Raw genomic sequence first — 12500 nt, 5'->3', positions numbered from 1 at the left:
CTGACGTCGCAGCAGGTACCCGTCCACATTGCCCACAAGGTCAACCGTAGACACGGCGCCGACGGTCGCCAGGTCATACACGCCGTGGCCTTGTGGTGCAGGCACGGCCGCTGCTGTGACGGTCTCGTTGGTCAGCAGCGCCAGCACCGTGCTGTTCAGCGTGCAAAACTCCGGTGCAAAGCAGCACACACCCTCCTGCTCAAGTCACGCGCAGTCACGTCACAAACGATGGGATGAGACGAGCGCATACGCGAACGTGTGCATGCATGCACGCAAGTTGGAAGAGTGGGCACGCACAGCACACGCAAAGGCACAGCACACGCACATACACAAGCACCCATAGCAAAGAACACACACATACAAAAGAACACACACACATACAAAAGAACACACACACATACAAAAGAACACACACACACACACACACACACCTGGCATGACTTGAAGGTTCCGCAGGGCGAGGAGTCAATGTCTGGGTTGAAGATGATGTTGCCATCGCGGTCTGTGGTGACGACGTTGTCGTCGGGAATGCAAATCTGCCCGTCCTCATCGCAGTTCACAGGCTCGCACAGTTCAAGCTCACAGCTCTCACCATCAAACCCGAGCGGGCAGAGGCAATAGCGCCGATTCTCGCCATCGTAGCACGTGCCTCCGTTGGCGCACGGCATGGTGTCGCACTCGTCAATGTTCACGCCGCAGTCGTCGCCTTCAAAGCCAGGCCGGCACGCACACGTGTAGTTGTCGAGGCCAGCAAGGTTCACGCAGGTCCCTCCGTTCAGGCACGCATCCGCATACACCTCACAGTCCGTGTCGCGCGGCATCTCACAGGTGGGGCCTTCAAACGCAGACGTGCAGTTGCACGTGAACAGGGTTGGATCTGTCGCATTGGCAATGCACGTCCCGCCGTTGGCGCACGGGCTCGCGTCACACGCGTTTGGCACAACGCAGTCCGGGTCCAGCGAGCACTCGGGCAGCACGCGCAGGTGCACGGCCGCGGGCGCAGAGACGGGCGTCAGGCTCACGCCCACATCCAGCAGCTGCACATTCGTGCCGTCCACGTCCGTGTCGAGGAAGCTTGCCGTTCGCAGCGCCCCCGCGTATGCCGGTGTGGAGTCTGCTGTGATGAGCAGCACGCCCTCAAAGTACGTCAGCGAGGACCCGGGCACGCGTGACGCCGACAGCACCTGTTCCTGCGTTGCGCCGTCATCCAGCTGCAGCAGCAGCGTCGTTGGGCGACCCGTGCCCAAGTCAAACACGCGCGCGTACGGGCACACAAACGAGGGCGTCTCGCCTCGCCTGTACGCGGCCTCGGCGTCCAAGCCGGGCGCAGGGCCGTTCAGATCAACAAGCGTGTCGTATGTGAAGCTACTCACGCTCACCGCGACATTGTCAAACAGCAGCCTGTCGCTGGGTGACGTGGCGTTGGTCGCCAGCGTCAGCGCAAGGTCGACACTGGTCACACCGGCACCATCAGGGGCATCCACCACAAGCAGCGCCTCAGCCTCAGCCATGCTGCCTTCGTGCAGCAGTGGCAGCTCCATCGGACGAATGCGTTGCTGGGAAGGCAGGGCCGTCACGGGCCCTGCTGTGCTCGTGTGCGACACCACCGCCACGGTCACCCACAGCGAGTCTGGTAATGGCGCACCGAGTGGCCAGCCAAGCGCAAACCGCACACTCACCAGCGTTCGGCCGTCAAAGACCACGCGAACGCTGCGCTGGGCCTGCCCTGCTCCGCTGAACAGCAGCGCCGCCGTGCCATCACCGGGCGGCAGCAGCGTGCTGTCTGTCGCATTGCACTGCACCAGCGTGCACAGGCCGCCACTCACATCCACCACGCGCGCATTTGTGTCGAGTTGCCACGAGTCTGAAGCCGGACCATCAGCAGCCTCAAAGCTCAGCTGTCGCCCAGCAGAGGCAAACGGCACCTCGGGCGTTGTCGTCGTGACAGATGTCGATGTGGACGTGGATGTGGAAGTGGACGTGGATGTGGATGTGGTCGTGGAAGAAGAGGACGACGTGGAAGTGGACGTGGATGTGCTGGAGGAAGACGAAGATGACGTGGAGGTTGATGTTGATGAGGACGATGATGTGGATGTGGACGTTGTGGTGGAGGAAGAGGACGACGTGGAAGTGGACGTGGATGTGCTGGAGGAAGACGAAGACGAAGACGAAGACGATGTGGATGTGGATGTGGATGTGGACGTGGATGTGGATGTGGATGAAGAGGACGTTGTAGACGTCGAAGTCGACGTGGTGGTCGAAGAAGACGAAGATGATGATGTGGACGTACTCGTCGAACTTGATGTCGAGCTTGAGGTTGTGCTTGAAGTGGACGATGAGATCGAAGACGACGTGGATGAGGAGGTTGATGATGTTGTGGACGATGATGTGGACGTGGTCTGCGAGGTGGACGTCGAAGAGGAGGTAGAGGTTGACGTGCTGAGAGAGGTTGACGACGACGATGATGTCGACGACGAAGATGATGTGGACGTGGACGTGCTGCTGGCAGAGAATGAGATGACACCACTGGTGGAAGTGGAGGTGGACGACGATGTCGAAGTCGACAGCGTCGTTGATGTCGATGACGATGTGGATGAGGACGAGGATGTGGTTGGTGGCGTGAATGTGGATGATGTGGACGACGATGACGAAGATGAGGTCGACGGGAAGCTTGGCGTTTCAGTCGTTGAGGACGTCGACGACGAAGTGGAGGACGATGACGATGATGAAGTGGAGGGTGCGTCGCCCTGCGTCGCAGTCGACAACGACGATGATGTGGATGATGATGTGGATGATGATGTGGATGAAGACGACGATGTCGACCCAGGTACACCGGTTGTGATTGTCGTCGTTGTGGTCGAGACAGACGATGACGTCGAAGACGAAGTCGAAGACGATGACGATGTGGACGGCGCACTGGTTGGCCACGCGTCAGTTGTCGTGGTCGAGGATGTGGAGGAGGAAGTGGAAGACGAGGTGGAGGAGAAGGTGGAGCTTGATGAAGACGAGGAGGTGGACGAGAATGTCGACGTGTAGGAGGAAGTGGAAGAAGAGGTCGAGGTGGAGGTTGACGTGTAAGAGGAAGTGGAAGACGACGTTGATGTTGACGTTGATGTGTAAGAGGAAGTGGAAGACGACGTTGATGTTGACGTTGATGTCGAGCTGATCGTGGTGGTCGTGGTGGTCGTGCTCGTGCCAACATCGACAACACCACACAGCATCGCGTCAAAGTCGCTGTTGAACACCAAATCCTGCAGGTGGTTCACATCATCAACGTGGTGGACGCCGTCGGGGCCCAGCAAGTTCAGCGTGCTGTCCGACACCAGGTCGCCGGCACCAACTGCATATAGCTGCGCGCCAACGGCAACCAGCTCATCCACACGCTGCTGCACGTCTTCCTGCAGTGCGCTCGGCTCACCATCCGTCACCGTGATCACAACCGACCCCACATTCGACCGGCGGCCCACACCCGTTGCAGTCACGAGCCTCTCCCGCACAAACTTGAGCGCCCTGTCTGTGGCTGTAGCGCCGTTCTCAAAGGGAAGCGTCTCCACAACAGACGCGAGGCCACGCAGATCACCGAGGTAGTCATCAAAGTCCGCAACCAGCGATGCGCGGGTGGAGAACACGACCACGGCCACGCGCGCGTGCGTCGTGTCCGAGGGGAACGCCTCCAGGAACAAGGCACCAAACTCTGCGACAGCCGCCCACCCTTCCTCAAGAAGACTCGCGGAGCTGTCCAGCACCAGCACCACGTCCTGATAGAGCACGTCGGCACTCGGATCCGAGGCGCACAGCGGCACGACGGCCGACGACGTGATGGCCTCGGTCGTGAACGGCAGCGAGGACACGGACTTGAGTGGTGAGGAGGTGGAGAGCGTGGAGGGGCCCGCAGCCCCGCACAGGATCGGGTCGAATTCGTTGTCAGCAAGGAGATCAAACAGCCAGCGCGTGGACTCCACGCGAAACACGCCGTCGGGGCCCAGCAAGTTCAGCGTGCTGTCTGACACCAAGTCGCCAGCGCCAACCGCGTACAGCTGCGCGCCAACTGCCACCAGCTCATCCACACGCTGCTGCACGTCTTCTTGAAAGGCACTCGGCTCGCCATCCGTCACCGTGATCACAACCGACCCCACATTCGACCGGCGGCCGGCATCGACGGAGGAAATGAGGTTTTGCCGCACAAAGCGCAGCGCCCTGTCTGTGGCTGTAGCGCCGTTCTCAAAGGGAAGCGTCTCCACAACAGACGCGAGGCCACGCAGATCACCGAGGTAGTCATCAAAGTCCGCAACCAGCGATGCGCGGGTGGAGAACACGACCACGGCCACGCGCGCGTGCGTCGTGTCCGAGGGGAACGCCTCCAGGAAGGCGGACGCAAAGTCCGTCACGTCCGCCCATCCGCTCTGGTGCAGGCTGGCCGAGCTGTCCAGCACCAGCACTACGTCCCGGTATAGAACCGTGTCGTTGACACAGATGACTGCGTCTGGCACAAACGACGTGGACGTGCTGCTTGAGGTCGACGTGATATCGGCGGTGGTTGGCAGCAGGTCCTCCTCCGTCGTGTGCTCAAACCCAACATCGGTGGTGGCCACAGGCGGTGCCGTTGATGTTGACGATGACGATGTGCTGGAGGTGGACGTGACCAGGCCCTCGTCCGTTGTCGGCACGAGCAAGCCGTCATCGGTGGTGCGCACCACGTCCTGGGTTGTCGCAATCGGCTTTGATGACGTGGACGTGGACGTGCTTGTTGATGACGTTCCGATATCGGCCGTCGTGGCCAGCAACTGCCCATCGTCCGTGGAGGCAAACACAGGCTGTGTCGTCGGCAACACAACTGACGACGAAGACGACGAAGACGATGTTGAGGACAATGTGGATGTGGACGTGGACGAGCTTGTTGATGTGGACGTTGTGGTAGAGCTCGAGGCCGCCTCATCTGTCGTTGTCGCCAGCAGGCCACCGTCGTCTGTGGATGCAAACAGGGCGTCCGTAGTGGGTGGTGCGACTGACGACGACGATGACGAAGACATGCTCGGCGTTGTGGACGTCACTTCATCTGTTGTCGTCGCCAACAGCCCGCCATCGTCTGTGGATGCAACGAAGAGCTCTGTGGTTGGAGGCGCCACAGATGACGTGGATGTCGTGGTTGTGGTCGTGCTTGTCGACGTCACGTCGGTTGTGGTGGACAGGAGCACACCTTCGTCTGTTGACGCAAACACTTGCTCTGTCGTTGGCGGCACGGGGGATGACGATGACGACGTGGTGGTAGTGCTGGTTGAAGCGGACGACATCTCCTGGTCATTGGTTGTTGACAGCATTCCTGCCTCATCCGTCGAGGCAATGAACGGTTGTGTGGTTGGCAACACAGTGGAAGAAGAGGAGGAAGAGGAGGACGACGACGTGCTTGTTGAAGTTGACGTCGACGTGGATGTAACCTCGTCCGTCGTTGTCGCCAGCAGCTGCTCCTCATCTGTAGAGGCGAACATGGGCTGTGTCGTCGGCAATATTGTGGTGGTGGAGGATGTCGAGGATGACGTCGACGTCGAAATGGACGTGGAAGTAGGCGTGGAAGTCATCTCATCAGTGGTGGTTGCAAGCAGCTCGCCGCCATCAGTCGATGCCAAGAGACCTTCCGTGGTGCGCGGTGCAAACGATGTTGATGTGGATGACGATGACGATGACGATGACGATGGACTGGTGGATGTCGATGTCACTTCGTCTGTGGTCGTTGCCAACAGCTCGCCGTTGTCTGTGGATGCGAGTAACGGCTGCGTGGTTGGAAGCACAGTGGATGACGATGACGATGACGACGTTGAGGTGGATGTTGATGTGGATGTTGACGTGGATGTGATACTGTCCGTGGTTGTGGCCAGCAGCTCCATGTCATCCGTGGAGGCAAACGCAGGTTGCGTAGTCGGCATCTGCGTTGACGTCGTTGTCGTTGTTGTTGTCGTGGTCGTCGTGGTAGTCGTCAGATCTTCCGTTGTGGACAGCAGCTCGCTGTCATCTGTGGAAGCCATTTCCGGCTGGGTAGTGGGCAGCACCGTCGAGGACGCACTCGAGGACGACGAGGAGGAGGAGGATGATGATGATGATGTGGAGGTGCTGGTGGATGTGGATGTCACGTCATCGTTGGTGGTTGACAGCACCGCAGCATCATCGCTCGTGCTCATCAGCAGCTGTTCATCCGTGGACGGCACCACTGCGTCTGTTGTGGGAACTTGCGACGACGACGATGACGAGGAGGAGGATGTTGACGTTGACGTTGACGTTGACGTCGAAGTGGATGTCGATGTGCCGGTGGACGTGACATCCTGCGTTGTCGGAAGCAGACCACCTGCATCATCTGTCGATGCCACCAGAGCCTCTGTGGTCGGAACTTGCGGTGCAGTTGACGTGCTTGTTGTTGCCGTGTCGTCTGTTGTGGAGGCAAACGCAGCAGCATCTTCTGTGGACGCGACCAAGGGCTGTGTTGTCGGCACGATGGTCGTTGGCGTGGACGAGGTCGAACTTGACGTGCTACTTGATGTGGACGTCACATCGTTTGTTGTTGACAGCACCTCCGCATTGTCGGCCGTGCTCATGAACGACGCAGAGTCATCGCTCGTTGGAGCAACATCCTCAGTCGTTGCTGCCGTAGTGGTGGTGGTGGTGGTGGTGGTGGTCGTTGTCGTCGTTGTCGCTGGTGTCGTGTCCATACCCATATCCGTGCTTGTGAGCAGCTCATCTGAGTTGTCGGTGGACGGGAGCTGCTCTTCTGTGGTTGGCACGGGTGTGGACGTGGACGTGGACGTGGACGTGGAGGTAACACCTTGGTCCGTGCTTGTGAACAGCAAGTCTTCAGCGTTGTCGGTGGACGGGAGCTGTTCCTCCGTAGTGGGCACGGGTGTGGACGTGGACGTGGACGTGGATGTGGATGTGACACCTTGGTCTGTGCTTGTGAACAGCAAATCATCAGCGTTGTCGGTGGACGGGAGCTGTTCCTCCGTAGTGGGCACGGGTGTGGACGTGGACGTGGACGTGGATGTGGATGTGACACCTTGGTCTGTGCTTGTGAACAGCAAATCATCAGCGTTGTCGGTGGACGGGAGCTGCTCTTCTGTGGTTGGCACGGGTGTGGACGTGGTTGTGGTCGTGGACGTGGAGGTCATGTCATCCGTTGTTGTGTCCATTGGCTCCGCTGTCGTCATCAACGACCCATCTGTGGTGAACGCGGCTGGAACGGTGGTTGTCGTTGCCCGCTTGCGAGCACTGCCAGTGACAGGCTCGGTCGCTGTCGTGGGCACATCCATGTCGATGGTCGTGTCAACCACATCTGCACCATCAGTTGTGGCTGTTTCCTCAACAGTGGTTGTTGGTGGCACTGCTGTGGATGATTCCTCCGTCGCGACGTTCGCATCCGCTGTTGTCTCCGCGTCAGGGTCGCCACCATCATGGGTTGTCACTTCTTCTTCTGCACGGGTGGTGTCAGCCACAGTTGTCGTTATCGTGGTCGTGGTGGTCGTAACAGCATCCGTCGTCTCCACCGCCTCGCGCGTGGTTTGCTCATCGAGTGTCGTTGCCACCTCAATTGTCGCATCCGCTGCTGTTGTTGATGTGGTGGTTGATGCGGTGCTTGATGTCGTTGTCGTCATCGTGGTGGTGGTGGTGGTGGTAGTCAAACCATCATCAGTCGTAGGCTGGACATCGTCAGTGGTGGTGAGAGCAGCTTCATCATGCGTCGTTTGCTCAGCACGCGTCGTGGCAGGAATAGCTGTTGCAGTTGATGGAGCTGAGGTGTCGACAGAACCATCTGTTGTCGTGGCGCCCTCATCCCAGGTTGTGGCATCATCGCGTGTCGTGCCATCCACAGCCGTGGTGGGGATGGTGGTACTGGTTGTCAACGTCGTCGTCGTGACCAAGTCATCCGTTGTTGTTTCGGCTTCGGCACGCGTTGTGGGATCATCGTGCGTTGTGGGATCATCGTGCGTTGTGGGAACGCTGGGTGCCTGGGTCGTGGTTGTCGCTGCCGAGAACGACAGAGACCCTTCAGCGTCCACCGTCGTGTCCCAGTCGCTGGTGGTTGTGGCGACATCATCCAACGTCGTCGTCTCAACAACAGGCGTCGTGGTGGAAGTAGCCGTCGTAGCAGTGGTGGTGGCGGCGGCGGCGGTGGTTGTAAAATCGTCCGCCGTGGTGTCGATGGCATCGCGTGTTGTCATGTCGTCATCGGTTGTCGTGTCAACAGCAGCAGCTGTTGTTGCTGTTTCTGTCGTTGCCACGGTTGTGGTGGATGCACCTGCTGTGCTCGCGGGTAGGCCGTCTGTCGTTGTCGCCACAGCTTCCGCTGTCGTTGTTTCAATGGCGCCATTTGTTGTGGTTTCGTCTGCGGTAGTCGCCTCAGCAGTCGCTGTTGTTGGCAGTGTGGTTGCTGTGCCAGCGTCGGTGGTTGTGAGCGGAGCGTCCTGTGCAGATGTTGTGACGTCAGCCGTTGTGTCTTCGGCATGGGCGGTTGTGGATGCTGCTTCGCTCGTTGTGTCTTCCAGTGTGTCTGTTGTCGTCTCATCAACAGTCGATGCCGCAGCATCCTCGCCGGTGGTGGTGTCTGGGAGTGCCGTTGATGTCTCCATCATCGTCGACGTCACGGGCTGAGCCGTGGTTGTCGCGGTTGTGGTGGTGGCGAGCGGCTCTGCACCCGCTGGTCTGAGCGTTGACACCGTGCGCGCGTCATTCAGGTCAATCGTGCTTGCCGCACCGCCAGCATCGTCCGTCGTCTCAGACGCACCTGTGCTCACCAGTTCGTCATCCTGGGTTGTTGTTGCCACACGCGCCGTTGCACCCGCTGTTGGTGGGGCTGCCGGTGACGATAGCACGCCATCGGCGGTGGTCAGCAGCTGCTCATCATCTTCTGTTGTCGCAGCACCCGCGTCACTCGTAATCTGGACGTCCGCTGTTGTTGTTGTTGTCGTGGTGGTGGTGGCTGTAGTTGTTGTAAGATCGGAAGAAGATGACACAACATCTGCAGTGCTGGCGACAGCGTCATCGGCAGTCGTTGCTTCCCAGTCCTGCGATGTCGGTGCAGCAGCCGCTGTGGCCGGTGTGCTCGGTTCGGTTGTTGCCCCTGCTCTGGGATTGGCAGTGGCAGGCACATCTGTGGTCACCACGTCAACATCCGCAGATGTTTCCTCCCACGCTGTGGTGTCAGGCAGCCCTGTCGTTGTGGTTGTCGTCGTGCCGGCTGTAGCTGTGGCTGTGGCATCAGCCACATGATCAGCGGTTGTGGGCAGGGCGTCGACCGTGCTGCCCAAACTGTCCACCGTGACCTGCTCGCCTACTGTCGTGTCATCACCAGCCATCGTTGTCGCCACCGCGCTTGGTGCCTTTGTTCCTTCAGCCGTCGTTGTCCAGTCTGGCGTGGACAGCCAGTCCTCCTCCAACGTTGCTTGAGCACCGCGCTCGGCAGCACCAGGCAGCGCATCTGTGGTTGGCAAATCAGCGTGCGTGGTGGCATCAAAGTCCTGGAAGGTGGTGTCGACCGCAGGCATGGTCGTGGTGGTTGTCGATGCTGTTGAAGACGTGGAGGTCGACGACGATGTGGAGGTGGACGACGATGTGGAGGTCGAGGTGACGTCTTGGGTTGTCAGTTCACCACCGATATCGGTCGTCGGAACAACAAACGTGGACTCGGGCACAGCGACTTGCGAGTTTGTTGTGGATGAGCTCGAGGAACTTGACGTCGATGTGAAGGTGGATGTGGATGTGGAGGTAGATGTGGATGTGGAGGTAGATGTGGATGTAGAGGTAGATGTGGATGTGACAGTGTCCTGGGTCGTTGGCTCAAGGCCAACGTCTGTCGTTGGGATGGCAAATGTCGTGTCAGGCAACACTGCAGAAGAGCTGGATGACGAGGAAGAGGAAGACGTTGAAGTTGACGTCGATGTGGAGGATGAGGATGATGTTGACGTGGAGGTGGATGACGAGATGGACGTGCTAGTGCTGGTGCTCGTGTCAGTGGTGGTGTCCGGGAGACGGTCTGTCGTTTCAACAAGCAGCAGGGTTGTGGGCAAGTCGATTGTGCTGGTGGTGGTGGTGCTCGTGCTGGTGGACGATGATGACGACGTGGAGGAGGACGACGAGGTTGAGGTTGAGGTTGAGGTTGAGGTTGAGGTTGAGGTTGAGGTTGAGGTTGAGGTTGAGGTTGAGGTGCTTGTGCTCGTGTCTGTCGTCGTTTCTGGCATCCCCTCTGTCGTCACAGCAAGCGGGGTTGTCGGCAGCACATCTGTAGTGCTTGACGTAGATGTCAACGTCGAAGTTGATGAAGACGAGGATGTGGAGCTGGACGAGGACGTTGAGCTGGACGTTGACGTGCTTGTGCTCGTGTCTGTTGTTGTCTCCTGCAGGTCCTGAGCTGTTGTCTCAACGTCACCCGTGGTCGGCAGCGCAGCTGTTGTCTCAACACTGCTGCTCGTCGATGTGGATGTGGACGTCGATGAAGACGTTGAGCTCGATGTTGATGTTGAGCTCGATGTTGACGTGGATGTGGACGTGTCTGTGGTCGTCTCTTCCAGGGCCTCGGTGGTCGTGAGGTCATCTGTTGTGACACCACTCGTGGAGCTGCTGCTCGTGCTGGTGGATGTCGAGGTTGACGTGCTCGAACTTGTGCTTGTGCTTGTGCTCGTGTCTGTTGTTGTTTCCAGAAGCTCCTGGGTCGTTGTTTCAAGGTCATTCGTTGTCGTCAGGTCAGCTGTTGTCTTGACAGAACTGGATGAGAACGAGGATGTGGACGTACTCGTGGATGTGGACGTGGATGTTGAGGTGTCTGTGGTCGTTTCCTCAAGCTCCTCCGTTGTTGTCAAGTCAGCAGTGGTCGTGTCAATCGCCGACGTGCTGCTGCTACTGCTGGAGGTGGAGGTGGAGGTGGAGGTGGACGAGGATGTGGAGGTACTTGTGGATGTGGACGTGGATGTGCTTGATGAAGTGGATGTGTCTGTGGTCGTTTCCTCAAGCCCCTCCGTTGTCGTCAGGTCAGCAGTGGTCGTGTCAATCGCCGACGTGCTGCTGCTGCTGCTGCTGGAGGTGGAGGTGGAGGTGGACGAGGATGTGGATGTCGAGGTTGACGTGGATGTGGAGGTACTTGTGGATGTGGATGTGGACGTGCTTGATGAAGTGGATGTGGACGTACTTGTGGATGTGGATGTGGACGTGGATGTTGAGGTGTCTGTGGTCGTGTCCTCAAGCCCCTCCGTTGTCGTCAGGTCAGCACTGGTCGTGTCAATTGTTAGGAGTCAGAGGTAGTCATGCCCTTGGAGGTGGAGGTGGAGTGGAGGTGACGAGGATGTGGAGGTACTTGTGGATGTGGACGTGGATGTGCTTGATGAAGTGGATGTGTCTGTGGTCGTTTCCTCAAGCCCCTCCGTTGTCGTCAGGTCAGCAGTGGTCGTGTCAATCGCCGACGTGCTGCTGCTGCTGCTGCTGGAGGTGGAGGTGGAGGTGGACGAGGATGTGGATGTCGAGGTTGACGTGGATGTGGAGGTACTTGTGGATGTGGATGTGGACGTGCTTGATGAAGTGGATGTGGACGTACTTGTGGATGTGGATGTGGACGTGGATGTTGAGGTGTCTGTGGTCGTGTCCTCAAGCCCCTCCGTTGTCGTCAGGTCAGCACTGGTCGTGTCAATCGCCGACGTGCTGCTGCTGCTGCTGCTGGAGGTGGAGGTGGAGGTGGAGGTGGAGGTGGATGTGGATGTGGAGGTACTTGTGGATGTGGATGTGGACGTGCTTGATGAAGTGGATGTGTCTGTGGTCGTTTCCTCAAGCCCCTCCGTTGTCGTCAGGTCAGCACTGGTCGTGTCAATCGCCGACGTGCTGCTGCTGCTGGAGGTGGAGGTGGATGTGCTTGTGGATGTGCTTGTCGATGTACTTGTTGATGTGGATGTGTCAGCGGTGGTTTCCTCGAGGGTGTCGGTGGTGGTCAGGTCGGTGCCAGTCGTTGTCTCAATTGGTGCGGTGGTACTGGTTGACGACGACACTGCGTTTATGGTTGTCATGGGCGCTGTTGATGTTGCGGGATCGCCCACGTCATCTGTCGTCGTCAGCTCCCCCGTGGTCATCTCCGCAGTGTCCGTTGTCGGTTCTGGCGTGGTTGTATCGCTGCTGGTGGTGTTGCTGGTGTCTGCAGTGGTGGGCTGCATCGTGTCTGCGACAGTGGTTGTCTGTGCGAGCGTGCCCATATCCTGTGTTGTGGACAACCCAATCCCTTCTATCACCGAAGCGCAATGCATACAGCAGACATGAGCGATGCATCTTCACATGGCATTCGTGTGTGTGTATCTGTATTATATGTGTGTGTGTGTAGGATTGTGGATATGTATCTGTATTATGTGTGTGTGTGGGTGGGGGGGTGTGTATCTGTATTATGTGTGTGTGGGGTGGGGGGGGGTTGGTTGCTGGTGCGTGCAAGCATGTCTGTGGACATGAGCCTTTGCAGTGCGGATGTGCGCTGTGTGTACATGATCGCGTGC

The 12500-nt window shown here is 58.5% G+C and overlaps 1 protein-coding gene across 1 annotated transcript in view; it reads right to left on the bottom strand.

Moving 5' to 3' along the window:
- PTSG_07770 (NOTCH2 protein) overlaps positions 1-12500 on the bottom strand; it is a 15559-nt gene that overhangs the window by 1567 nt on the left and 1492 nt on the right. The window contains exons 3-5 of the mRNA XM_004991517.1: positions 11311-12238; positions 432-11241; positions 1-195 (exon numbers count right to left, since the gene is read on the bottom strand). The exon at positions 1-195 is cut by the window's left edge and continues 550 nt beyond it. Coding sequence (XP_004991574.1) covers positions 1-195; positions 432-11241; positions 11311-12238 — 11933 coding nt within the window. The remainder of the gene's footprint in view (positions 196-431; positions 11242-11310; positions 12239-12500) is intronic.

The sequence above is a fragment of the Salpingoeca rosetta genome (assembly GCF_000188695.1).
Source record: "Salpingoeca rosetta unplaced genomic scaffold supercont1.19, whole genome shotgun sequence".
NCBI classification, from domain to species: Eukaryota; class Choanoflagellata; order Craspedida; family Salpingoecidae; genus Salpingoeca; species Salpingoeca rosetta.
The sequence above is the reverse complement of the archived record's forward strand: the minus strand, read 5'-3'. Positions and strand labels throughout refer to the sequence as shown.